Genomic DNA, 25,649 nt, shown 5'->3' with positions numbered 1-25,649 from the left:
CTATCTACAAACAGTGCTTTTTAACCCCAGCACAGACAGTCTGGTCTCACAGAAAAAGCAAAGGAGTAGGAATGAGGAAACTAAAGCAGATTACACAGTGCCTGGCATGCCAACAACAAGCAAGTGGGGCCGGCCCCGTGGCCGAGGGGTTAAGTTCACACACTCCGCTTTGGTGGCCCAGGGTTTCGCTGGTTCAGATCCTGGGCGCGGACATGGCACTGCTCATCAGGCCACATTGAGGCGGCCTCCCACATACCACAACTAGAGGGACCTACAACTAAAATATACAACTATGTACTGGGGGGATTTGGGGAGAAAGAACAGAAAAAAAAAAAAAAGGAAGAAGATTGGCAACAAGCGTTAGCTCAGGTGCCAATCTAAAACAAAACAAGCAAGAAAGGCTAGTTATTATTGTCATATGTGGCCACTAAATGGATAGCTTTCAGCAAGCCACTTGCACTCTGTTATGTAGAAAAGTGGCTTGCCTACATTCTGGGGTTATGGTAATAATAAATGAAGACAGAGAATTAAGAATGCTTTGAAAAATTACAAATGCCAATCCAAGGCGAGACATTGTCATTTCCCTTCTCTCCCCCCAGCCTTCTGGATCTGCATCATTAGCTGGTGCATGCTCCTGGAATCAAAGTGGTTTTATTATTCACTGAAAGAAATATAATAAAGTCAGGAAGATCCGATGTGCGTGGGGGGATATAATCCACACTAATGCTAACTAAAGGGAATGCTGGCTTTCTCCAGGTTTTTTTTTTTTCAGTGAATTATTTTGACCAGTAATTTTCTTTTCTTTTCTTTTTTTAGCTGAGTTCATAATAGTTTACATCAATGCGAAATTTCAGTTGTACATTATTTCTTGACTGTTACCACATAAGTGCTCCCCTTCACCCCGTGTGCCCACCCCCCACCCAGGCTTTCCCAGTTTTGGTCTTTCAAGTCATAGCTTGACTTCCACCAATATAAACAACTGCCTGAGGGCTCAATCTGGTCCTTCATGTCCTTAATCAGCCTGGCCTGGTGTGAAAAGCACTTCCACATGGGCCTCAGGACACAGTGGGTTCAGAGGGTTACCTGTAGGTTGTATCAACACTCAGGTTGGCTGCAGCTAACTCTGATGGAGGTATCCACGCAGGTAACGTGTTCCCAGCAACCCATTTTGTCCACTCAAATAAGCCTGGCTCTACACGGATCTTCAAGTGATTTTCTTGTTGTAAACCTTAGAGGTGAAATAAAATGAAGATGAAGGACGTGCACAATGCTCTCAGTGGAAAAGTAAGGTAGAGGCCAAATTGCTATAAAAATTCTGGTAAATCTCCTATTCTCTTTCTTACCAGATGCTATATAAGCAAAAGAAGGTGGAAGCGTGTGGGTTTGGACACAGGTTTTTAATTTTTGTGTGTGACAAACATACGAGTTTAATACTATGGCCACAGCACCAGCATGTCTACTGGCTTTAAGTGGTATCTGATTTAAGGAAAAAACCCACAAGTCATTAGCCATATAATTTACACAGTTCTGTGACTACTATAATTCCTCTTTCTAAAGTAAGTTCTGAGATAGCCTTACCATGAAACATCAGAAATTCTCTTAGCATCCTCTACTCTACAATAGCTTACATTGTATTTGAATATCATGTAAATTATTCATTTTCCCTATCAGAAAATCCAGTGTTGGATATTTACAAGTGCCAGTGCACAAGTCCTGTGTTTTACTGTCATGTAATTACTCTGAGAGTAGGAATTCGCCCTGTTTAACTCTCTTGATACTACCTTTAGCCCAGTTTTTCGGTGCAAATTTAATGCATAATGCCTTTCAATACACAAATGCACCTGGTTTACTTAAGGTTAACGAATAGAATTCTCGAATCTAGTGGAAATCTTTTGTTGGCTCAGCTCTTTCTGGCTCCTTTGTGTGTTTGGTGTAAGTAAACAGACCAATGTGTCTCTTCTAGTTTCCCTTCCAGTGAAATGAGAATGGAGATCCCTGTAACCAGCTTCCAAGGATTTTAGGGTGAAAGTTGAGTCTTTTTACGGCAATGGAGCTTTTAAAGTCTTTCCAATTAACTAAAGAAACAAGGAGGATTAAGATTTGCAGACTCCTAGGAGTACCATTGCTGCTGTAAACAAGAGGCAAAGAGAGTGGAGTGGGAGGAAACAATTTCACTGTTTCGGTGCAAAAAAACGATCACGCTCTGCAGGCTCTAAACTGTTGCCAGACGACAGTATTTTACAAGCCTACAACTCATCCAAGAGAGCTTTACATTTTCAAGAAAAAAATTATTTGTGTACTTCCTTTCATCTCGCTTATGCTGCCAGAGTATGATTTTGGGACTTATGCAAAGACATCTGAAAGAATCATTGCTAACAATTCCAAATTCAAAGCTTTCAGTTGGCTAATGTCCCACAAGTCTAGGATAATTTAAATGTGGGGCTGCAGAGAGACAGAGGGATGGACTAGTTGACCTTTGTCAAGTCTTACCTTTCAGGATGTTGTATGCAGTCTGAACGCAGCGCAGGGATGGGGAGCAGTAGACGTGGTCAATAATGGTGTTACTCTCCAATAGGGCTTCACCTATGAAGAAACCAAAGAGAAGTCAATCTGATGGATTTACTCAGCCTCAGCTTGACTCTCAATGTGGGAGAGGGTGCCAGGCAGACCCTGCAAACCTCTCTTTTAAGTGTGGGCTCACATAGGGCCCACAGTTTCAGCCTTGTTTCTAAAAAATCCTCTGAGCAGCGTTTCTGTGAAAGAGCCAAAGGGAAGACCCCTCTTGTCTTTCTCTTTCCTGCTCTCTGGTGTTAACAGGCAGTAAAATGTCCATTTAGGAGAGAACTATAAACATGATAATACTCTGATTTCAAGTTTGTGATAAAAGTGAGAGAGTTTATGTTATGAAAATTAGGACTTGTTTTAATTTTATCCTGTGTTAAACAAAATCTCAACTTGTCATATTCTTAGACACCAGAGGTAAATCCCAACACCCAGCGCTCCACCACTCTCCTCATGGATAAAGTCCAAACACCTTAACGTGGTGGTCAAGGTCTTCCGCAAACTTGTCTTCATCCATCTCGCCAGCCTGATCTCTTGCCCTGCTCACAATCGATGCTCTAGAAACAAGACAGCTTGTATCCTCCATACTCTTGATGCCGTTTCTTATGTCTGTGACTTTATCTTGTTCTTCCCACTGAGAATGCCCTTCCAGCCCTCCTGCTCCTTCTTTGCCCAGCTGACTTCCACTTCAGGTCTCAGCTGACCTCTCTTCTCCTCTGATGTGTCTTTTTGGTGCTCCCATAATACTCTCTACATAGTTCCATTCTTGACTCTCCCATACTCTATGATATTTATCCACTTATAAGTTTGTTTCCCTGAGGGCGGGGACTCACACTTGGACCCCCAACACCTAGCACAGGACCTTGCACAAAGTAAGTGGTCAATCAGCATGTGTCAAATGATTGAACAGAGAAAGGCTGCTGTTCTGCATGGCAGGTACAGAATAGCCCTGCAAAGAACTAAGCCTCTTCAAAGGATCACTTGGCCTCTATACATTCAGCTACTCCAGGGTTCCCTCCTCACCCTGGCGCTAGAAGCTGACCTGTCTGCCACACCAAGCCTGACCTTGCCCCATCACTGGACCATACGCCCCTCAATAGGGATCACACCTTGTTCATTTTGGTAAACCAATGCAGTGCGAAGCACAGTGTCCTGAACTTAATGATTATATAAAATTCCTTTTGAGTTGAGGAAATATACTACTTGTAGGAAAGTCATAGAAATCCCTAGGAAGTGTCCTGGCATAGCCACTGGAGCCAGTCTTTGCAAGAAGTAGCCAGGAAAGGCTGTACAGTCACTCGCAACACTTACCCACTAGTCTTGCTTGCATGCATCCAAACACGGTGATTGGAGCATCTTTCTCATAATCCCGGAAACCACCGCTCCGCTGAGGTAAACTGTGAGGCATGTTCAGGTTGGTGCGTATGTAGCGGCCTGGAAAAAAAAGTCCAACAAAGGCTGCATGAGTTGTTTCCTCAGGACTTCCACAGTTGATCCTGACAGCAAACCCACTCCCATTCCTTTTTGGCCAGAGCCCGAATTGAGTTCTCTAGAAAATATTCAGGCTGACACTCTCCATTTGGTAGAGTCTCTTGGAATCCACTCTTCCATTCTATTGACAAAAATGACAAGAGATAGTTTTTAAGTGACAGTAATAACCAGACACTCGAAATCAGATTATCTGATATGGAAGCCTCCCTGTCTTAAATATGCCACTCAAATGAAAATGGAACCACAATGTGAGCCAGGGTGATTTAACGGAGGGAACTCTGGCCATGGAATCGGGACACTTGTCTCTGCCTCTGACTTTGCCATATGACCATGGGCAAGACATCTGCCTTCTTTAGTCCTTGGTGTCCCAGTTTATAGAATGGGGACAAGGACACTTATCTCTTCCCTAACACTGCAGGCATCAGGAAGGACTTAGATGTAACAGATTACAGGCATTTCCTATAGCACATGCAACCACAGATGACTCCATCTAGATAGATAAATGTAGCTTGACTGTGCCCCCTAGAGGCCATGATAAATATGCCAATGCTGAGCAGGCAACCAACTACTCACCTTTGGCATCAAAGCACTGGGATAGCCAGTACTTCCCAAACACAACATCCATCCTCTCACCGTGCCGACACACAAAGAGGCATCTCTTTTGAGGGCCAGGCTGGCTATTGACTCTCAGAGCCTGCAGAGAGAGAAAAGCTATTAGGGGAGAAACACATGAGAAACTAGACATGTCCCAGGGCCAGGGGCCAGGTGAGCTAGCTCTAGAAATAGTTCTGCCAATGCGTGACTTGGATAAGCCCCTTAACTACCTTGGATTTAGCTTGGCCTATCTGTAAAATGTGGATAGTAAGACTCATCCTACAGACCTCACCAGTAGTTTTGAGATCAGATGAGATGAAGTGCAGGTGCTTTGCAAAAGAAGAAGGGTTATGAAAATGGTATTGTCACTGCTGCTGCTGTTGTTAGCAAGAGTAGCATTTGGCCAGTACTAAAACATGAAGGTCGCTTGAGTTACAGCTCAGAGGCACAACTGGCCTTATATAGCGATAGCCATCTGATGGGACAGCTTCCTCCCCTAAAGAGATGCTTTGTCAACTTCTTCAGGGAACAAGGACTTTTACTGTCACCAATGTGTCTGCCTCATTTCTAACATATGGTGGTTAGACCACAGGGTCCAATGGTCTCCTCCAGCAGTGAGGGCCTGCTTCACCTATTCTCATCACATTTAGGCTCTACTGTCTGACCACATGAGTGTTGGTGTTCCCAGAAATGGTTCAGGGAGGACAAGTGCTACCTCTGGGTGATGAAATAGGCAAGTCTGCTGAAGGGTATGTCCAAACGACTTTGGTTTCTGTAAATGCTGGGTGGATCTTTATAGACGTGGGTCCTTCTTTTTGGTAGAGTCAGCTATTCCCAGTTTCCTTAGGGCTGCCAGCTTCACGTTGGCCAGCACTTCACATTTGCTTCCAGTTGCCCCGATGAGGTCAACATGTGGGATGGTGGCCTGGTCTTTCCAATCTCTTCTCCTACTGTTCCCCTAATTCAAGCCCTGGGCTCCAGCGAATGTGATCTAGAATCTTGATCCTCAACATGCTTGAACTTTCAGCTTGCCTTTGTCTATGTTGTTCAAAACTTCTCTCCCCATTCCTCCATTCTGCACACTTGCTGGCATACACTGAGCACTCTAACAAAAATGGAGCACTCATCATGTGCCAGGTACTGTGCTAAGAACCTTATTCTTATTATTTCCTTTAATCTTCACAACAGCCTACAAAGTAGATACAACTATTATTGCTTTACAGATAACATGTCCTCCTCTCTGCAGAACAGCCTTCCTTACCAACCTAGACCCAGATGCTGGTAGTCATTTTCAGTACCACCCATCTGCCACTTCCTAGGCTTGAATTTTTGTATATCATTTATAATCTTCTGCCCTTTCTCCCCAAGAGATTGAGGACCCTTCAGGGCAGCAAGGGGGAGCCCTCATGCTTAGTAAACGGGTGCTAGGTGGATCACTGAGTAGAGCTGAGGATGTGACCCCGACAGTCAGCCTTACCTGCGTGGGCTGGCAGATGATAGTCAGGGGAGTTGGCTCCCCCAGGCCCTGGTCCTCATACTGTCGCCTCTCCAATATGCCATCACCAAATGACAGAGCATTGGAAGATGATGTATTCAAGATCGAGTAAGAACTGCAGAGGAAGGTAAGAAAGATGTTAACTGCTTTGGCCAGGAGTCATCAGCACCTCATCGTTGGGCTCAACAGGAGTGTGGAATTAGCAGGAAACACTCTCTGGGCGGTGCAGTGGTTAGGAAAGCTGAGCAGGGGGCACCCCATTCCTATGGAGGAACATCTTGTTTTATACAGACTGAAGTCTTACAGTTAATAAATTAGGGGCAGATGGATTTCCGTACTTGGAACAGATGCATTCATCCCTCTGGGAAGGGATAGGGCCCATGATTTTGTGCTTATTAGAATGCCGCAGGCATGGCTGGCACCAAAGACATGTGAAAGAATAATGAGGTATCAATTTTGTACCATTGTTTCCAGCTATTTTTCTTGTTCAAAAGAAATAAACAATCTTTGTTGCCTTTAATCTTTTCCATAGTGGTTTCCATCTGAACTGACAAATTAGAGGATTTTTACTATCTCCACCACTTTGCCTGTGGCTCCTATTGGTCAAGGAAACCTTATGGCCATTATCCTCTATTCTATCTTCTTCAGCCTCCAAACCCCTCTCCCCACCTCAACAATACCCCGAACAAGATGGTTAAATACAGTTATTTCAAAAGAGACCATTCTCACCAGATGCACAGAGCTGTGAGCCAAGAACTCTCATTTCTGGGTGTAACACTGTAACTACAGAAGCCCAAAAGAGGTCTTGTGAAAGGGAGGCAGCAAATCATGGCAGGTTTAAATTATTTTGATTAAGAAGGCCGCCAAAAAGCTTTATCTAATAAACATTGCAATTTAAATATGGTTGTTAGGCAAATCTCCTTCTGCATCACTGGGCTGTGTCAAGGCAAAGCATTTAAATTTTCGATTTCTTGCTTCTTTACAACCAGGGTAGCCATACATCCCGGTTTGCCCAGCCTAGTCCTGGTTTGTACCTGTTTACCCAGCAATCTGTTCAATTTTACATCTGTTCTGGATTATTTATTTTTAACACAGTATTATCCTTAGAATCTTATTTTTGAAAGGAACTTTTTATATTCACCAATATAATAAAACAAACTGGTTGTTAGTAAAAAATTTTTCAAAAAACTATGATTATAATAATTTTAGCCCCCCTTTTTCTCTCTGAAGTATCCTTTTTTTGACTGTCAATAGACTCATCCTACTGATACACAAAGGTCCAGAAGCCTCAGACCCTGTGATGTTTCAGCTTCTGTGCGTGTCAGAACCACCGGGGAAGTTTTAAGAAATGCACATGCCTGGGCCCCACTCCTCACAGACTGCGATTCAGCAGGTCTGGGGTGTCCAGGAACCTGCACTTTAACGAAGCAGCATCAGTACGTGTGGCGTGCAGCCAATGTGAGCTATTATGGTAAAACTTAAGCAACTGTAGACCAAGGAAATCTCGTGCCATTCCCACAGTCTAAGAGACAGTCTCTTCTCCTTGATTTCAACCGAGATCCTCCCAAACACCACACAGTTAAAGAAAATTCAGTTTCACTGTCTAATTCATCAAAGCTTCGGGGCCTGAAATGTCTGGATATGTGGAATCATCCTCAAGTCTTGCTTGTACATGTCCCTTAATTTCTTTACTTTATTACAGCTGTGAAGACACGGATAGAATCCTCTCTCCCCTTCAGCTCAGCTGGCAAGGAGAATGCCGACCTCCTTCTCTTCTTAACTGCTGTTATAATCAAAGGCCCTGACACACTCTGAGACAGTTGGGGCTGTCAGTTCCAGTCAGACAATAGTCAGATGCTTTATGTTGAAAGCAGCGAAGGGAGGAAGCGGAACCTGACACCCAGAACATCTTCTCCAGCACTGGGGAGATGCTGGGACCTCCCTTGGACACATAGGCCTGTGGGTAAACCCAGAGGGACTGGCCAGCCCAATCCAGAGGACATAATGGGCTTCGACAATTGACAAATATCTAGGGATACTCAGAACCAGGCAAGATGCCCTAGTAAGGGTGATAGGAAATATTTCTTTAGGAGAGACTCAGAGAACGGAGGGCAGGGTAGGAAGGGTTGGGAAGGGTCAGCGGTCCCCAGTCCCTACTTGTTGCTTGAATCAGCAACTTTCCATCAAGTCAGCCAGGTCCTGCGTGAGCAGGGGCTGTGCTTTTACGTCCTTGAGGCTAACTGTGGTTAGGGGTGAGCTGGGCTCTGCCTGCTGAGTCATTTCCACCTCTGGGGTTAAGTAGGAAAGTACAAGTCTTCTATAGGATCACTTTTGTGGAAGAGACATTTGACTTGACAGGCATATAAGAAAAGACTAGAAAACACGAGTTAGAAAGAAAAGAAAAATCATAAAGCTAATGGCTCTTTTAGATTCAGTGCTGTTATATACATGGTACTGATCCATGGAAAGCTAAGTCCCTTATTGCAGTCTTCACAACACCCCTGTGAAGAAAGTACAATTATTATCTACATTTTATAGATTAGCAAACAGGTTCAGAGTGGTAATGTAACTTAGCCAAGGTCACACAGCTGGTAAGTGGGAGAGTTAGGATTTAAATCCAAGACTATTGAAATAAAAACTCGAATTCTTAATTACAGTGTCCTAACACCTAACCTTAGTAGTTCCCCACTCTCAGCAGGGTTGGCTGTGGAAGCTGATAGTTTAATTTCAGACGTGGTTCCCAGGGAAATAACTCACAAGTAATCTCTCAGAATAAAACGGGATGACACACAGAGCTCTCTGTGATCCACGGACCGAAGTCCCTGAGGCTCATCCGTGTTTCAGCCTGAGCTCTAATCTGGGCGAGAGTGGCTCTGGATGGAGCGATCTGAAGTGGGTCAGCAGGGCTTCCCACACGCTCTTCTCCCACATGGAGCCTTGCTTTTAAGAAAGTGATCTGGGAGCTGTGCATCTTCAGACAAATAATCTTTTAGTTCTCAGTTTATTCATGTATGTTATGCTTCACTTGTTTTTATGGGGATAAAATAGTGACTTTGGAAACCTAACTTATTTATTTTGATGTTCAGAAACATTTCCGAAATAGCAACTGTTTGGGGGAAATGAGGCAGCTTTGACCTTCCAATTTGTGCCCCAAAATGCTGGATGTTCATGGGGTGGGGGCGGGGGGTAGACTGGAAGGAAGGGCAGGGGTTGCAGGGCAGGGGTTATTAATTAAGGAAGAAGGAGTTCTTTCCTATCGTTGGGTTTGTGATTTGTCTGCTTGCTGATAACCAGGGAAACTTCTTTTCTTTTCTCCCTCCAGGCAAAAAACTCACTGCAATTGCCCCTCTCTGCCTCTCTTTTATGGCGGTAATAACAATGTTAGACACCATGCAGCTGGTGCTCAGAGCTTCCGGCTCTCAGCCACGTTGGCACATGGCAAGAACAAGAGGGAGGAAAAACAAACCAGCATGCACACCCTGGCGAGATGCCCGAGTGCACCAGGGAAGCGCTGGCTGGCTCTGAGCTTTTCAGATTAAGAAAGAGAAGGTGGCTTTACTCCTATTTTATCCAGTGGGACGAAGCTGGGCATACAACACAGGCCACTCTCAACATGGGCCAATTTGGTGTGGGGGCAAAACAGTAGTGACCCATTGGTGGAAGTTATCATGCTAAAGAAGACTGGGTAGTCATGTGCCTTTTTTAGGTTCTGGCAGTCGCCCATTTCCTTAGACACAGTCTCTGTCGTCTAGGCATTCATGTGCCAAGTCTGAGGACTTGCACAGGGTCACCTAACAAGTGAGGGGTACAGTTAGGTCTCCTGACTCTTGCAAATCCTTTTACTACTGGTCTGGCTGGCATAGTGGGAATCTGCCAGCTGCCCTGCAGAGTCACACCACTCTGAGCAATGACCCAGGACAAAGTGGACAGAATCCTGACAGCCGTGAAGACTCAGCCCTGGGATGACCCACACTTCAGCCAGAAGAGATGGACCCCAAAGCAGTCTCAGTTTAATCTCCGATCAGGAACTCAGACAGACAGTTACATCAAATGCGGCAGGCAGAGCGGAGCAGAGCAATCCATCTTTCATTTTTCCCATGCCCCAAGTCAGCCCTTTCCTGAAAGTCTAAAACCAATAGAGCTTTCTTCCACACAGATTCCATTTACTGTTACTGCTGCCCTGTGTGTCCAGGATCAAGTCTATTTCCCTGCCACCTCCTCGAAATCTGCAAGTGCAATGCTCTTCGAAAAGCAGCAGGCAAACAACATTGAGTCTGCTCACCCATGAAAGATCCAGGTGCTGCATTCGTCAGCCTTGGTAATGTAGTTCTCGGGCAGGAGTCCCGAACAGCCGGTAGTTAAGGATGTGCCATAGATCCAGCCCTCGCTGGTGCTGGTCTGCTCCATGGGAGACATGAAGATGAAGTCCCCAGGGACCAGCTCCAGCTCATCATCATTTTGTGGCGTGTAAGGGTAGATCACCTGTAATGTCTGAACAAGGAAGAGAAAGATGAGCGAGGCCCACATCTGACCCCTTCTTCTGAGTGCCTCCAGGGCATGTCTGTGGGTTCTGCTTTGTCCAGATGTTGACATTTACAGGCACCCTTGGGGTCTGCAGGCTCCGAGCAGATTTGGATTCAGATCAGAAAACATTTCTTCTTTTTTCAGAGTATTGTGGGTGGGGGCCTGGTGCTACTGATGGTTCCAGACTTTCTTTCAGGCATGTCTTTGCTTCCCATCAGGATTCAGATATGGTTTTTAGAAATTCATCTACAAGCTCATAGGCTCTCCAGTCAACTGCTATACAAATGGGGTTGGACCTAGCTTCCCCTGCTCCACCTGCTGGGAGAGGCACCATAATAGACACTTGAAACCCAGCTCATGGAGAGTGGGGCTTCCATATGGGGCTTACAGATGGGCCAGATGGAGAGACTCTTCCATAGGAAGGGTTTGGAAATTAAGTATTTCTCTTTCTATGTAACTAAGCTGCTTAAACAAGACAGGTCCCTGCCTTCAAGGAGCTTTCTTTAAACCTACGTTTTTAACAAAGACCCTGAAAGAAAACTATCTTCCATAGCCATCAGTGCATATGTCTGCATAACCAGCTTTCATAAGCAAACAGATGGAGACCACGTGTTCCATCTTTGGGCTCAGAAAAAGCCCCCAGGGCCAACCGTAGGCCATGCCACTTGGCTGATTTATTCCATTTTTTCCCTCCTTTCCTGGTATATATGAACATCACAGGCATAGGCATGAAGGTACTTTAGAAAACACTTATTTTACTATTTTTTTAATTAACAGCAGGAGACCTTCAAAGTAAGGAAAATATTTCCTGTCCTGTTTGTTTCACAAGGGACACAAAGATTGAGAGGCTTTCACAGCTTTTCCCACGGTCCCAAAGCTATGAGTGGTAGATGAAATATTCTGGTTCCCACTTTCAGGTTTTAACTTTGGCCTCAGTTTTCTCACCTGTGAAATAATAGCTGGACTACAAAAGTTCAATGAGACAATCTAAGAAAACTCCTTAGGTCAGAGCCTTGTACGCAGAAGGGATGTCATTATTTCTATTGAATCGTGACCTCTGACTTTCCAGGTGGTGTCTTTCCTTCTAGCTGACCCTGACCCCTGGACCCCCGTGCAGGGTAGGCTTATGCGCTAATCAGCTCATTGGTGTCAAGGTGACACATCAGAACATGTATTAAAGAAGGGATTTCTTTCTGGAAGTCTCTAATGAAAGGAGCCAGTCAAAATGTGATTTATCTCAGAGAATGAAAGTGATAATGCACAGAACTTGATTGCACCCCTGGAGTTCTGATTTTCCTTTTATTTAGGGTACCCATGTCTTTCCCTAATTCTGACTCCAGCAGCTTTCAACTCTAGACCTTCCTGTCTTCTGATCGCCTCCCAATTCCTCTGCCACAGACACATTCAAACCACTTTTCCAAACCAACCAGGAAGGTTTTCTCCTGGTTTGTTAAAACAGCTTAAAGAAAACAAAATATTCACAAGAACTCTCTTAAATCTCAAAGCTAGGTTTGCGATGATTCACTAAAAGGAAGATGCTTTTTCCTGGAACAGGGTGGAGAGGCAGCGAGTCATGAGGCAAACAAGCCTACACTCGTGCTCCTCAGATGCTCAAGCACAGCACAGTTTCGGCTCATAACGCCTCTGGCCCGGTAGTGCCTTTCTCTGAGAAACTGCAAGCGACTTGAGAGAAGAATTCACTCCTCCTATCGCTCAGGGGGTGAGTATTCTGTCTCGAGGTTATCTCCAGGGAAATCGAGGCACAGCAAAGGAGGGGAGGAGACAATATGACCTGGGTAGAGAGTGGTTGGACAATAAGTAGCTTTGATTTATTGAATAAGCAATACAAGAGGTAAGGTATTGCAGCAAATCTTGAATTCTAAGTGGTGCCCATGTCCCCGGAGCCCTTTTCCACTCACTGAAAGCACAGGCCAAAGTCAGCCTAAGTTTGAGAGACATCAGGACACACGCCTAGATTTGTCCTATGTGATACTTACTCTTTTGTTTTACATTTAGCATCTACGTGTCAGAATTCTTGAGTCTATCTCATGTATGTTTTTCTCCCTTCCCCTCCTTTCTGCCCCCATAAGGGGACTAAACTCAGAGTTTGCTGACTGACGTCTTGAGAAGGGGTAGTCAGAGCCCTGTGGGATTCTAGGAATTGAACCTCATGGTTTGAAGCCCTTTTTACTCTTAGTAACAATAATAGCAGCAGCAGTTTTTGCTGTTATTGCCCCCGCTCTGTGCTGGGTATTATCTTAGGGCCTCTCCATATATCCTCTTCGTCCTCACAACAGTCCAGCGAAATATTAGCACCATTTTACACATGAGAAAACTAAGGACTGGAGAGTCAGAAGTTGTAGAAGCAAATCTAACAACTGCTAGAGTGATGGAGCCAGGATTTGAAGCCATGAGTGCTAGACTCCAGAATTTATACTTTTTGTATAGCTCTGTCCTTCCTCCAGATTTCTATTGCTCGGCATATCAAACTGGCATGGCCCAATGTAATCACCAATGTGGAAGAAACTACGTGAATTACAAGGAGGCATTTGCAAGCTGGGATCAAGTGAGAATCTGAACAGCAGAGGGATGAGACCTAGGAGTCTTCCTAAGCATCACTTGCTGAGTGTCCTTGCCTAAACCACTTTGCCTCTCTGGACATCTGTTACCTCCCTGGGACAATCAATCACACCTGCCTCCTGAGGACAGACGAAGGAGGCAGGAAGAGTTTACATATGCAGGAGGGCTCAGGTGAAGCCAAATGACCTCGGAGGGAGAACTTTATCAGAAAGAACAGTAACAAATGAGCTTTTACAAATAAGAGATAAAAGAGGCCAAGGTATTTTTAGAAAATAATTCATGTGGGCCTTGCTGCCTCTTTCCCTTGGTGCCAGTTGAGCAGAATGTGGGTCAGGCAGAAAAGCAATTACCCTTTGAGTTAACTGGAGGGCAGTGTTGATTAGAAGATATTCCTTGTAAAATTCCATTGCCACCTTCCTTCTCTTAGAAAGGTGACTTCTCACAGTCCATCTGCATGAACGTGACTTTTTTTTCTTTGCCCTCAGAAGGAGTCCAACTGGCCACACCTCTCTTGTTATATTTAGGGCGGGCCCTAAGCAATTCCAAGAGATGTCAGAATTCTTAAGTAAGATCAAGCCCAGTCTCCTTGTTGTGTCTTTACAGAAACTTGCATCAAATGACTCGGAAGGAGGACACGACATTCCCATCAGCAGTCAGACAGCACTGCATGTTCCTGACCCTCACAGGCCCATGCCCAGGCCTGGACCTGGGGTTCACGGGTCAGCTCTTCCCAGCACTTCCAAAAACATAATGAGGTCGCCTACTCTAGACCCTGAGGTTCTAACTGTTTTTCATACTTAAAAAAATATCTAAAAGAGATGTTAAAAGGCTATGTAAATTAACACAAATATCAGTTCTTTTGCTGCTGAAAAATTGGGTAACAAATATAAGAACTGTTTCATAAATGTAGTTAAACTGGATGGCAACTTTTTCATCAAACAATGTAGTCTTTTTAGATGACTTGCCCATCTTTGTTGGTCAGAATCCCTGGGTTCTGGCTTCAGCTCTGGTCCTAAACTGCTATTTAGCTTTGAACCAGCCACTTCATCTCTTTCTGTCTCAGCGTCTTCTTCAGGGAAAAAACGACAATATTGCTCTTCAGGGATGGCACATGCCAGTCCTAGAAAGCAATGTCGATGCCCTCAGAAGAAGGATGCTAGGATGGTGCCAATCCTTCTGCCTGCACTGGGATTCCATTGTCCCGTCATGCTTCTCATGTGATGTACACAAACTCTCACGACGTTTGGTCTGTGCTTTCACTTCATGTGTGTCTGTTCTCTCCCCCCTGCTGGACTCAAAGCTCCTTGAGGACAAGTCCACATTTTAAAATTCTGGTACATTCCATGGTGCCTTGCCTGCCATAGATACTCAGCAAATATCTATTGATTATCTGTTTACAGATTTTTTTTGTATTTATGGGTTCTTCTCCTCACCTAAGATCAGGATGATGTCTCCTATCTATTAACACCATGAAGTGATATAATATTTAAAATTCTTCCAACATAGTTTTATCTATTCTCCCACTTCATTTCTATATCATTCCAGTAAGGTTGGCAGGGCAGACAGAACAATGGGGATATTACACAGATGGGCCACTTGGCACCCAGAGAGAAGTGATGCAAGCGCAAAGCTTCCCAGTGAGTCAGACAGCACCTGGACAAAATCCCAGGCCAGCTGACTCCGGGTCTGGTGCCTGCTTCATTGCCTTCCTTTGGTACCCAACTCCTCGCAGCAGCAAGTAGCAAGCACTCCTGGTTCTGATTGCACCCCTGCACCTCTGGTAGAATCAGGAACCACAGTGACACATTACCTCATGGTTAGCAAATCGGATGTCCCGAGAGAATATGGTAGCCACCCAGTCACACCCTAGTTTCACATCAATATTCTGGGCTAGTTTCTCCAGGGTGGGTAGGTGGCTAGCTTGGAAGTGGTAAGCCAGGGTCACATGCAGCTGCTTCTTATGAGGTTCCACATGTACTTCTGGAAAAAGAAAGCAAACGGTCAGTTATTAGAATGTGGTAATCATAGCAATAGTGGAGACTTAAGGAAGAACATAGAAAGGTGCCCTCATACATTCAGCTTCCCAAATAACAAAGGAGGGAGTCCCTCCATTAGACAAGAGCTGTTTCCTTCCTTCACAACAGCAGAATAAGGGAGGAGGGATAACAAATCCTGAATTAACCCACAACTTGACAGATCAAGAGCCACACATCTGGCTTTTCTGTAGGAGCTATGGATCAGCTGAGAGGTAATCATTTTGGTTGGCTCCTCCTCACAACTCCAACTGATTATCACCAGCCCCACCGTTCAGATGAGGAAACTGAGACCTAAAGGAATGAACTAATTTACATAGAAATAAAGAGCAAATTTTATTATCCCATGACTCCCCAAGCTATATTGCCTTTGTTTTGCAATCAAGCCTCTTAGCTTCTGGGTGGCTCTGATGGAAAAACAATGGAAAAAGATAGAATATTTTCAACGTTTAATACCAGGTCTCTCAACAGCATTGGGTCAAATAATCCTTTGTTGTGGGGGCTGTCCTGTGCCTTCTAGGGTCCTTAGCTGCATCCCTGGCCCCTACCCACTAGATGCCAGTAGCGCCCCCCCCAAGTTGGGACAACCAAAAATGACTCCAGATATTGCCAAATGTCCCCAGGGGGCAAAATTGCCCCAGTTGAGAACCACTGGTTTAAAATACACAGACTGTTATTCTAAACACTCTAAAAAACAAACCAAACCAACCTACCTACACGAGGCAATGGCTTTTCTCTCTCTTTTGCACATGTTTAAATGGGGGAGAGAAATCTACTGTCCAAGCTAGAACACTGAAAAAGATGCGACTAGAGGGACTTGAGGGAATGTGAGAAATTAAGGGGCTTGCTCAAGTCACAGAGATAGAGGGAGAAGCTGAATCTTTGGTTTTGAGCACTTTTTCTGTTATACTGCATTGCATTTCTTTGGTACACGCCCCATGCACAGGCTATGTGTCTTGTTCACAAGGCAGCCTCAGTGCTCAGCACACTACAGGCTTTTGTACTAGTCAAACGAATGAATACACGTGAATGAATCTCCTTAAACCATCTAGGATGGAGGATGACACTAAATCTACTTGCTGACAGAAAAAACTCTAGAATACCAAGGCAGAAGTTCTAGGACAAAGACATGGTGGCCTGCTTTTAGGTTCCAAGAGCTGGGCCACCTACACTGGGCAGGGCCACCCAGTTCTCCAAGTCACCACCAGGGGGCCACACAAGGGCAGAGAAAGGAGCCGGCAGAGCTCTTAGAGAGTGCCCAAAGATTCTTAGAGAGGAACTGGCTCTCCCCTTTTTACAAAGAAAGCAAGCCAGGGCCTGACTGCCTCTCACTCAATACGTGCCTTAAGAACCCGCCGCAGTCCTGGCTGAGACCCGCTTTACTCATTTGTGAAGGATTTCGGTTTTGTGGCTACAACATTAGTTTTGGTCCTTGTGGGACTTTTAGTGGTATTGACAATAGCTACTGTGGGATGAAAAAGAGCCATTTCTCTGAGGTAGAGGGATAGGAACAGGAAATAATGTGCCTCTTTATTATGCCATTTCTGTGAAATATTAAGCTCCTGTGAAATGGCAAGCTCCACCAAAGTCAGAAAGCAGAGACCAGTCCTGGGGGAAGAAGCGTGCCCAGGGAAGGGGTCTAAGGAGGCCCCAGTCCCGAAGTAGAGGAGGTGTTTTAAGGACCCAGAGTTCCTCTGAGAGTGGAGACCTTGCTGTGACCCTGCTCAGTGGTGCTGAGCCCTCAACACACTTTTCCTAGAGTCCGGAGCCCTATTTGGGGCTTTTCTGGAGAAGAGGAACATGGAGCAAAAGGACCAAGTCAGGGATGAAAACAGCAGCAAGGAATAATGGCAGGTGAGGTACAGGCCACAGGTCAGGAGACCAATGATCAAACCATGCTGCTTTACTCAGGTCTTCCCCCTCTCTGGTGCTCTGTATGGTGTTGGGTTGGCAAGCTCCCGTCCAGCTTTGCATTCAACACTCGGATTCAGTTGTGCAGCTCACACCCTCCGCTCTGGCCAGGATGGCCTCTACACTGTCCTCCGCACGCACCCTGCTCCTTCCTGCCTGTGCTCATGCCACCAGCCCACCTGCAGGGCCCATCTTCCGTCTATGGATCAACATGGTCCCAGTGTGAGCTTCCTTTCTTCTGTGAAGGTGGAACCACTCCACCTGGTGATGGCCTCTCTCCTCTCAGAGCTCTGTGATCACACAGTGCCTGAACTGGGATTCCCAACTGTGACTCTGGCCAGGAGAAACCACTTCTTATGCTCTGTTGGATTCCTCATGGATAAACACATAGTAGGTGCCCAATAAATACCTGCAGATTGTGACTTCATTCTTAAGGGAGCCAATAGAGACTCCCCCACCCCACTGTCTGTCTGTCCCACTGCAGGTAAGGCTCTTGCTCAGCTCAGTGAGCTTGTGTGCACCTGGAGTCAGACAGGGGATGCTTGGCACACGTCTCCCTCTTGTCCTCTCTCCATGCCTTCCCCCTAAGTCAGCACACATCCTGAGCATCCCTTTAAGCTAATTCCTTTGATGGGAATTCTCAGTTGCTTGAACTAAGAGCTGCCATGAAAAGAGCAGGAGCCATCTTGTATGGGTGGCATTTTTGGACAGCCTTTGAGGCTTAGAGGTCTGTCTAATGGGTTTCAGTGAGTTGAAGGGCAATGGCTCAGTGGGTTTTATCACTGCTCGATGCTAAGTGGTTCCACTCTACTCTCTGTGTTGTGTTACCCCCTGAGCAAAGCCCTGGGTCCTCTTGGAGTGAGACCCAGATAAAAATGCCTGCATGGGAGGGAGTTTGGGAGGAAGAAAGGAAGGTTCCTTAATTCTGAAATGGGAGAAGAGGGTGGTGGTACCAAAGAATATGTTTATAGTTCACTGGGGAATAGTCATTTGTGTGCCTTCAACTTGGGCGTTAGGGAGTAGGCACTGGACATTCTCTCAAGCTTAGCAGAACAATAGTTTAATATTTTTTAAATGGAGCAAAGAGGTGTCGGGTGCTGCAGGAAGTGGCTGTGTTCTTTGTCATGTTCTGCCCATTCCTGCAGGACCCTCCAGCTCCTGCCTCCATCTCACTCCTCCACAATAATTTCCTAGCCTCTTCCTTCCCAACTTTCTGATCCACAGGCCCCAGGGCTGGCCTGGCAGCTGGGTTGGCTCACCGGTTTTGGATGCCGCCTCTGCAGCAAAATCAGCGGCAAACTTCTTGAGGACCTCTGCGCTGTCTTCCTTCACGAAGAGGCCAATGAAGTTGGAGGAGGTATAGAGCTCCAGGGGCAGCGGGGCTGAGAACTTACACTTCCAGCGACTCACGGTGGTCTGCAGGGCTTCCCCCAGGGCGTCCACCTTGCTGTCCTCACACTGTCAGGGGAAAGCAAGAGGCTTCATTCAGAGACAAGACGAGATGAACGTCTGCTGACACTTAACATTTGGCATCCTCTGTCCAGACCTGGAGGCTGAGGATGCAATTACTAAATGAATACTTCTGTTTGTGAAGAGGAAAAAGAACTGCAGACTCCCAATTAGGAAATGGATTATCCAACTGCTAAATTAACCTAGGGCAATGGCCCACCTCTTCCCTCCCTCCCTGCTATGATCTGCCCCTCTGAACCCAGCCGGAATGCAGTAGGACTGGTCTAGCAGAAAGGAAGAACGGAGGAACATGCCAGGAAAGAATACAGCGCCCCAGGATAAATTGTGTGTTTTCTACTGTTTTGCATCATCTGCACCTTTTCTATTCCTCTTAGACAATCAAAAGTTCGACTCTACTTCCACCCCCATGATAGATGGGAAGAATGAGGCTCAGAGAGCTGTGACATCCTCCTCCTACCCTCTTCAGAACACTGGAAGAAAGAATGAGTGTGTCTACAACTCTGAATGCTTTTGAGAAAGATTTTGGGATGACTAAGAGGAAATGATAATCGCTTTAATTTTCAGAGTGAATGGTAAGGGAGAAGGTGTTAGGAACATATTTTTACCTGAAAAAAAAAAAGAGAGAGAATCTGGAAAAAACAACCCAAAATATTAAAAAATATATATATTGTCTTAAAGTGCTACCATTGTTCCTTGTCTTGAATATATCTGGATAAATCAATTCTTCTCCATCTCCACAGAGAGCTAAAGTAGATGAAACGTATTTATATTTATTAGAGTGAGGGGGATTTAATTTAGTCATTAAATAAGCTTTGTGACAGCCAGGACTATTAACTAGGTAACTATGGCAGGTGGAAAGTATCTTTGCTGTCTCTAGAAAGATCTAATGAGACAAAACCTGTGGACAGTGTCCACGAGGCTAAAGTCGCTTTCCCTGTCTGTAGACTACATCTCTTGTTCCCAGCTCTCTAATTTCTACTCTTCCCTTGTTGTGAGAGTGGAAAGGTAGACAATGGACAAGGGGGAAGCTAGGTTAGTGAATCTGTTCCCTTTGTGGCTGTCAGACCAATGGGTCACTGAGTGGGTCAGGCTTTCCCTAGGGTCCTGAGGAGCAAGCAGTCATCACGATGCTACACCAAACCTGGGGTGCTCCTGGGCCTTGGCAGATATTGGAAAAAGGAGCTAGGGTGAGTAGCTGTGGACCTCACTGACTCCTTCAAGGCCCATCCAGCTGTAGCAGCCCACGACTATTTCCGCCAGCTTCCTGAGAGGCTCTTGACTTTGACTCCAGGTCCTAAGGGGCTGGGGGCTGGCTGCGTTATGGGAGGCAGGCTCCCCCGGGCAGGGGGTAAGGGGATTGTAGCTTACCATAAAGAACTGGCAGAGGGTGATGTGTGGGAAGATGTTGTGTGCCTTGTTCTTCCCGCAGATCTGCTTCGACTGTTGCCAAAAGTCGGAGAGCTTCTGTGCTAAGGGGCCAGTGGGGCGGAGGTAGAGGACGTACTCCCGGGGCAGAGGGTCATCCAGGAAGGGATCACCGACGTGGGAGAATAACCTGTAAGAGAGGTGAGAGCCAAGCAAGCCTTGCTTCAGAATAATGGAAGGGAAGGAAGAGACAGATCCACCCTCCATATGTTCCACATCCTGGGTACTACAAGGGGAAAGGTTTTCATTTTTGTGCTTTAAAAATATACCCCTCAAAGCTCACCCCTTATAACCAACTCTCAGAATACTAACTTCTCTTCTCCTGTCTGTCACATTGTACCCAGGGACCACAGCTCCCTAAAAAAATCCTAAATTCGCCTTCCAGGAAGCATTCTCAGATAAACCCCAAATCCTTTTCCAGTCCACCAGTACAGTTCCAACCTGGCCTGTCTCTTTAGTTCAGTCTATGATTAAATCCATGTGCCTCCAAAGACAAAGGAAGCTTCGGGAGGGTCGTCTTGCAGTGTCTGCCCTGCATAGCCATATTCTGGAAGGTAAGCAGGAATTTTTCTAAGTTGAATTGCCCAGCATCCACACACCTAAAGTGTATCTTTAAGTGACTGGAGCGGGGTGGATATTGTGATAGGGGCTCTGTCTTGAAAATACTTTGAATTTCTTTAACAGCTTGAGGAGAAGCATGCCTTGGGGCCAGGGCAAAGGCAATCAGCTTGATAAACGGGTTGTCACAAGGTCTTTTGGCTCATCTCCCCCCTGGAAGGGTCCATTAGAGAAAGGCTGCACATCTCTGCTCATCCACATACACTTAGAGTTAATTATATGCTATTTCCTCAATTTATTTATTTCATACCAACCAGTCACATGCTGCCTGAACACTTCTTCCTCCTGTGGATGCCAAGGCTTTTTGTCTGGAAGAAGAAATCAAATTTCTATTGTTAGTATTTTTAGCCTCCTATCAGCTTTTCTCCCTGCAGTGGCGAGAGCTGAGTGTGAAGTAAGCGACATCAAATCTCCTCCATGGTGGGGAGACACCTGCAGCAGGACTTCCCCCCGAGGGTCACAGCAAGGCACATGGAAGTTAGGACTTGTAATTAATTTCCATGTCATTGGCATTGGATTTGCATGCAGCCCGACGGATCATGCAGTCTATTTTCAGCAGCTTCCACATTAGTTTTATTTTCGCTTCCCGAAAGGTTGCCACGTCTTGCTTCTTCCACCTTCCCTTTCACCCACTTGCTCTTACTGACCCAGATCCCCTACAGAGCGTTTATTTGCAGCCCTTGGCAAAGTGTGTTACAAAGTGGTGCTGAGAGATTAAAACTTGAGGCAAGATGCCCACAAGGACCATCGGTTTGGATCAATTCAGTGCCACCTCCAACTGCCACCACCAGCCTCAGGCTGGATCCATAATCTCCAGCTATTCTATAGACATCTTTGGGGACAGGTAGCCCTAGGTGAAAGAGTAGGGCCAGAGCAGTGATGTTCTCACTCCCACGGCTGGAAAAACAACTCCGAGCCTTACTGGTGGTAGGGCAGTATCATAGGATGGTTACAGCAGAGGCCCTGTGGACAAGCACACAAGTAGAGCACTTCTAAAATTTCACACCGGTCTCCAAGAGCGAGCTGTGTATAAGGAGCCTTGAACAGTGCCTGCAACACTGGAGGTAATCAACAAATGATCGTTCCCGTCCCTTTCCACTACACTGATACAGGGGCGTTGGGAGAGAGGTGAGGGAAGGGAATTCTAGTTTATACTGACACTCTTTCTAAGCATCCTTTTCCTGGTGATAAACACAACTCTTCCGTCATTTTCCTGCTCGCTCTATGGAGCTATTAGAATGGCTGATGCTGTGAGAATCACAGAGGGTCAGATTGGAAGGGACTTCAGAGGTCATCCATGAGCCCAACTTCTTCACTTATATGAGGGGAAACTCAGGTGGAAGGAAGTAAAGTAACACGCTCAGAGCAGCCCGCTAAGGTGACAGCTGAGTGAAGGTCAGCCTCTGTTTCTCGGCTCCACAGCCCAAGGTTAAACGCCTTCCTTTTCCCCATGAAAATCTTAGCACAAAGACCAAATGCTCAGGATAAAGAAATCTGCACAGCTAAGTAGAACAACGTTACAGAAGACACACCTATTTACAGTAAGATGAAGTTACGGAAAAGCAAGGCAGGCTCCTCTGAACCCCTCGGAACAGAAGCTCATGCAGAAAAGGCTGGACACACAGGGACTCCCCCAACCATCCCCACACCTGATAAGGTGCTTAATTGCTGCGAGTTGCCAGCCTGTTTCCTTTACTGCTTACTAGACCATCAGAGGCCACACATCTTACTTTTTCCAGTTCCAGAAACCATGGACCCACAAAAGAACACAAAACATGGTCTTTCAGAGGTTAGAATCTCTGAGGATTAAACTCACCCAAAAAAGACCCATTGTTTCAAAAACAATTGGGAAAAGGAAAACTCATTTGTGGTACAATGTGCTATTTATATGAAGGATCTAATTTCTTATCTTTCTAGGCCCTTCCCCCAATGAAATATATCTGACTGAAATTTAATTTATTTTTCCTAAGCACTAGGAGTATCCTCTGGAAATGAAAGATCTAATTAAGTTATGGTCCTCGTAACTCAAAAGACAAGTTTTGGAGAGGATTCAAAGATACAAGTGAGAAAGATCATGAAAGGTTTGGGTGATAAGGCTGTGAGGAAAGGTTAAAGAAACCCAAATTCTTCTTTCTGAAAAAGACAAATCTGAAAAGTCTTCAGTTTTATGGAAGGTTATCGTATCTGATGTACCTTCTCTAGTGAGGGTCAGCCAAAGTAAAATAAGCTTTTGCTATAGCACAAAGGGCTCCAGTCAGATACCAGGAAGAACTTCCTGGCAGTAATGTACTATAAAAGTGTTTCATTTTTTGGGGGGGGGGGAGTTTCTAGAAAAAATTTACTGATCTGAAACAGAGGTGTGCGATTCTCTAGGCAAGAGGAGTAAATTCACCGCTTCCTTAGGGTCACGAGCGGAACTCTGCTGCTCCTTCACCCACTGTCAGGCTGACGACGACTTAGGTTGAGTTTGTTCCCAGAACTCTGCCCACAGAACAGACTGAACATGGGCACTGGCAGAACACGCCTCCCCCCCCACCCCGCCCCACCCCCACCCTGCTGAAGAAAGACTGTTGCCATAGAGCTCCCACCTCCATGGTCCACAGATGGGGCCAATGCCAAGAAGAGTAGGGTGTGTGGGGTGGACCCCAAACACCAGGCTGTGCCTGAACAGCTGCTATCCTCAGAGTGACTCAGAAGTTGGCAGAGACTGCTGGAGACCTTGAGCAGATAAAGGAGGAGGATTCCTTTCAAGTCAAAGGCGAGCAGTCCAGCCACTGGATGATAGCAACTAGTTGTTTACATGGGACCTTTGTGTTTAGAACCGGTGGGACATGGGAACTGCTGAAGTTAAGTTATGTCAGAATACAGATTTGAGTTCTGAACCTGGTCCTAACCTTCCCCATTATGTCTAGGGTTCATTCGTAGCCAAATGTGGGGATAAAAAGATGCAAACTCTGATGCCCTGCTAATGATGCGGAAGGACACACAAATCAGATAAAAGCAAGGGCTCATCAAAAAATCAGGCAAGCAGCTGTGAGGCAATTAGCCAAATTAGGAAGCAGCAGCATCCACCGAGGGCTTTGCTGCCTCGAGCTGGGATGGCTGGGATCCCTCCCACTGTCTGCCCTCAGCTCTGTTGAATTTTGGGTTCCTGGTTGGTCTGGTTCCAGGGCTCCGGCTTCATCCAACCACCGGGGTCAGAGGTTTAGGAAGGAAAAATCCCTTTCCAGTTTGTGTGAGACAAAGCAGCCTTCCTTCCTCCCTCCCTTCTCCCCCTCCTCTCCCTGCCTTCCTTCCTCCCTTGCTTTCTTTCCTCCCTCTTTCCTTTTCCCTCCCTCCCTCCTTCCCTTCTTTCCTGCTTCTCTTCCTTCCCTTCTCTCCCCAAGGAACTCTTACCAGGAAACCAAATTAAAAGCAAAAATAACACCAAGAGTTTACTGAGTGTAGCTTTCTGATCTAAAGTTCGACCGGTTGGTGCCGTTTCAGAGACAATAGCCTCTGGCTCCCTTGGCTGGACTCAGGCCTGCCTGAGTAGTTTCAGGCTGGTCCCATGTCCAAGTCCGGCAGGATTCTGACTCCCTCTCAGAACCACAGGTTTTGAGCTTGACTGGAATTTCCTGTTTAATTGTCATCCAGGCTGACTTCCTCTGCAGCCACCATAGTTCTCTGGGGTTCCACAGTGGTCTCTGACCCTCCTGGTAGGTCAGTTCCTCTCAGCTGAACACCAGCTATATGCCAGGCTCTGCATTACTACTGGGTATACAGAGAAAAGAATGGTCCTTGCCCTTAAAGAGTTCACAGCTTTACAGAAAGAAACAGACACACGAGCAGCTTCTTACAATGCAACATGGTGATGGCCATGACAGAGAGGTGTTGAGTGTGCTAAGGCAGCTCGGTATAGGCGTACTAACTCAGTATGGGGGCAGTTTCTTGGGCTAAGGTTTTCGAACTGTATACAGAACTACTCCAGGTGAGGATGCCACTGCAAACTCAAAGAGGTGCCATGGGATATTTTAAATTTTTGAGGGGAACTTAGCAATACCTATCATCTGTTGGACATTCCATAAGCTCCTAGCTTGAGGTAGTTATAACTTCAACACTAGATTGTATTGCATTCCTTTTGATGCCATATCTTTGTCAAGCAGGCGTTTTTGCAACTGCTGTAATAAAAAGCAAGTACCCAGTGAAAACCAATGTGGAACAGGACATGAGGGTGGCAGCGTCCAACCTGATTCTAAGGTTTGAGCAGTTGTGCAGTGCCCAACAGACACACGCATCCCCTTAGTAAGTACTTGTGATTATTTAAGAATGATACGAAGATATTACTTCTGTTCAATTTTGTGTATTATTTTTTCACACGGCTCTGTTAGGAGATAAATACTTACATTGTTTGGATCTAATGACTAAATAAACAGAACTATTAGGTATTTATGTTGGCCTACAGGCTCTACGTAAAAATTACTGAGACACTAAGGGTACTGTGAACTGAAAAGTTTGGAAATCTGACCTAGAAGAAATGATGTTTTATCTGGATCTTAAAAGCAGAGTGAGAGCTGGCTAGAGAAAGACAGGAGAAAGGGACATTTGCAGTGAAGAGAATGGAAAGAGCTAGTGTATGATGGCAAGAAACAGCACTATATGTGCAGGGAAATTAGGGTTTGGTGACACTAGAGCAAAAATGGTAAAGCTGGAAGAAAGTAAAGATGAAGCCGAAAAGGTAGGCAGGGGACAGCTCACCAAGGTCTTTGTGCCATTTTAGAGAGCTTGAACCTGATCATGTTATACAGTGGGCAGCAAGGAAGGACAGTAAGTCAGAGAGGCATGATGAGGTTTGCATGAGGGATGGATTTAAAGAGAGGAACTGTATGCTGGAGACTATTTAAAAGGCCTTGACAATAGATCAGAAGGGGGGCATTGAGAGGTTGAACTATAATGAGGATGGGAAT

At 45.7% G+C, this 25,649-nt stretch overlaps 1 protein-coding gene across 2 annotated transcripts in view; it reads right to left on the bottom strand.

Moving 5' to 3' along the window:
* Positions 1-25,649, bottom strand: part of UBASH3B (ubiquitin associated and SH3 domain containing B) — a 135,180-nt gene that overhangs the window by 13,269 nt on the left and 96,262 nt on the right. Inside the window, exons 2-11 of one of the 2 annotated variants that reach the window (XM_046637806.1) lie at positions 20,954-21,011; positions 20,029-20,215; positions 18,450-18,648; positions 15,057-15,226; positions 10,425-10,633; positions 6,125-6,257; positions 4,627-4,747; positions 3,874-3,996; positions 2,491-2,583; positions 1,084-1,228 (exon numbers count right to left, since the gene is read on the bottom strand). In XM_046637806.1, the coding sequence (XP_046493762.1) occupies positions 1,084-1,228; positions 2,491-2,583; positions 3,874-3,996; positions 4,627-4,747; positions 6,125-6,257; positions 10,425-10,633; positions 15,057-15,226; positions 18,450-18,648; positions 20,029-20,215; positions 20,954-21,011 (1,438 nt within the window). The remainder of the gene's footprint in view (positions 1-1,083; positions 1,229-2,490; positions 2,584-3,873; positions 3,997-4,626; positions 4,748-6,124; positions 6,258-10,424; positions 10,634-15,056; positions 15,227-18,449; positions 18,649-20,028; positions 20,216-20,953; positions 21,012-25,649) is intronic. The other variant, XM_046637805.1, reaches the window with a different exon arrangement.

Source organism: Equus quagga, chromosome 14 (assembly GCF_021613505.1).
Source record: "Equus quagga isolate Etosha38 chromosome 14, UCLA_HA_Equagga_1.0, whole genome shotgun sequence".
NCBI lineage: Eukaryota > Metazoa > Chordata > Mammalia > Perissodactyla > Equidae > Equus > Equus quagga.
The sequence above is the reverse complement of the archived record's forward strand: the minus strand, read 5'-3'. Positions and strand labels throughout refer to the sequence as shown.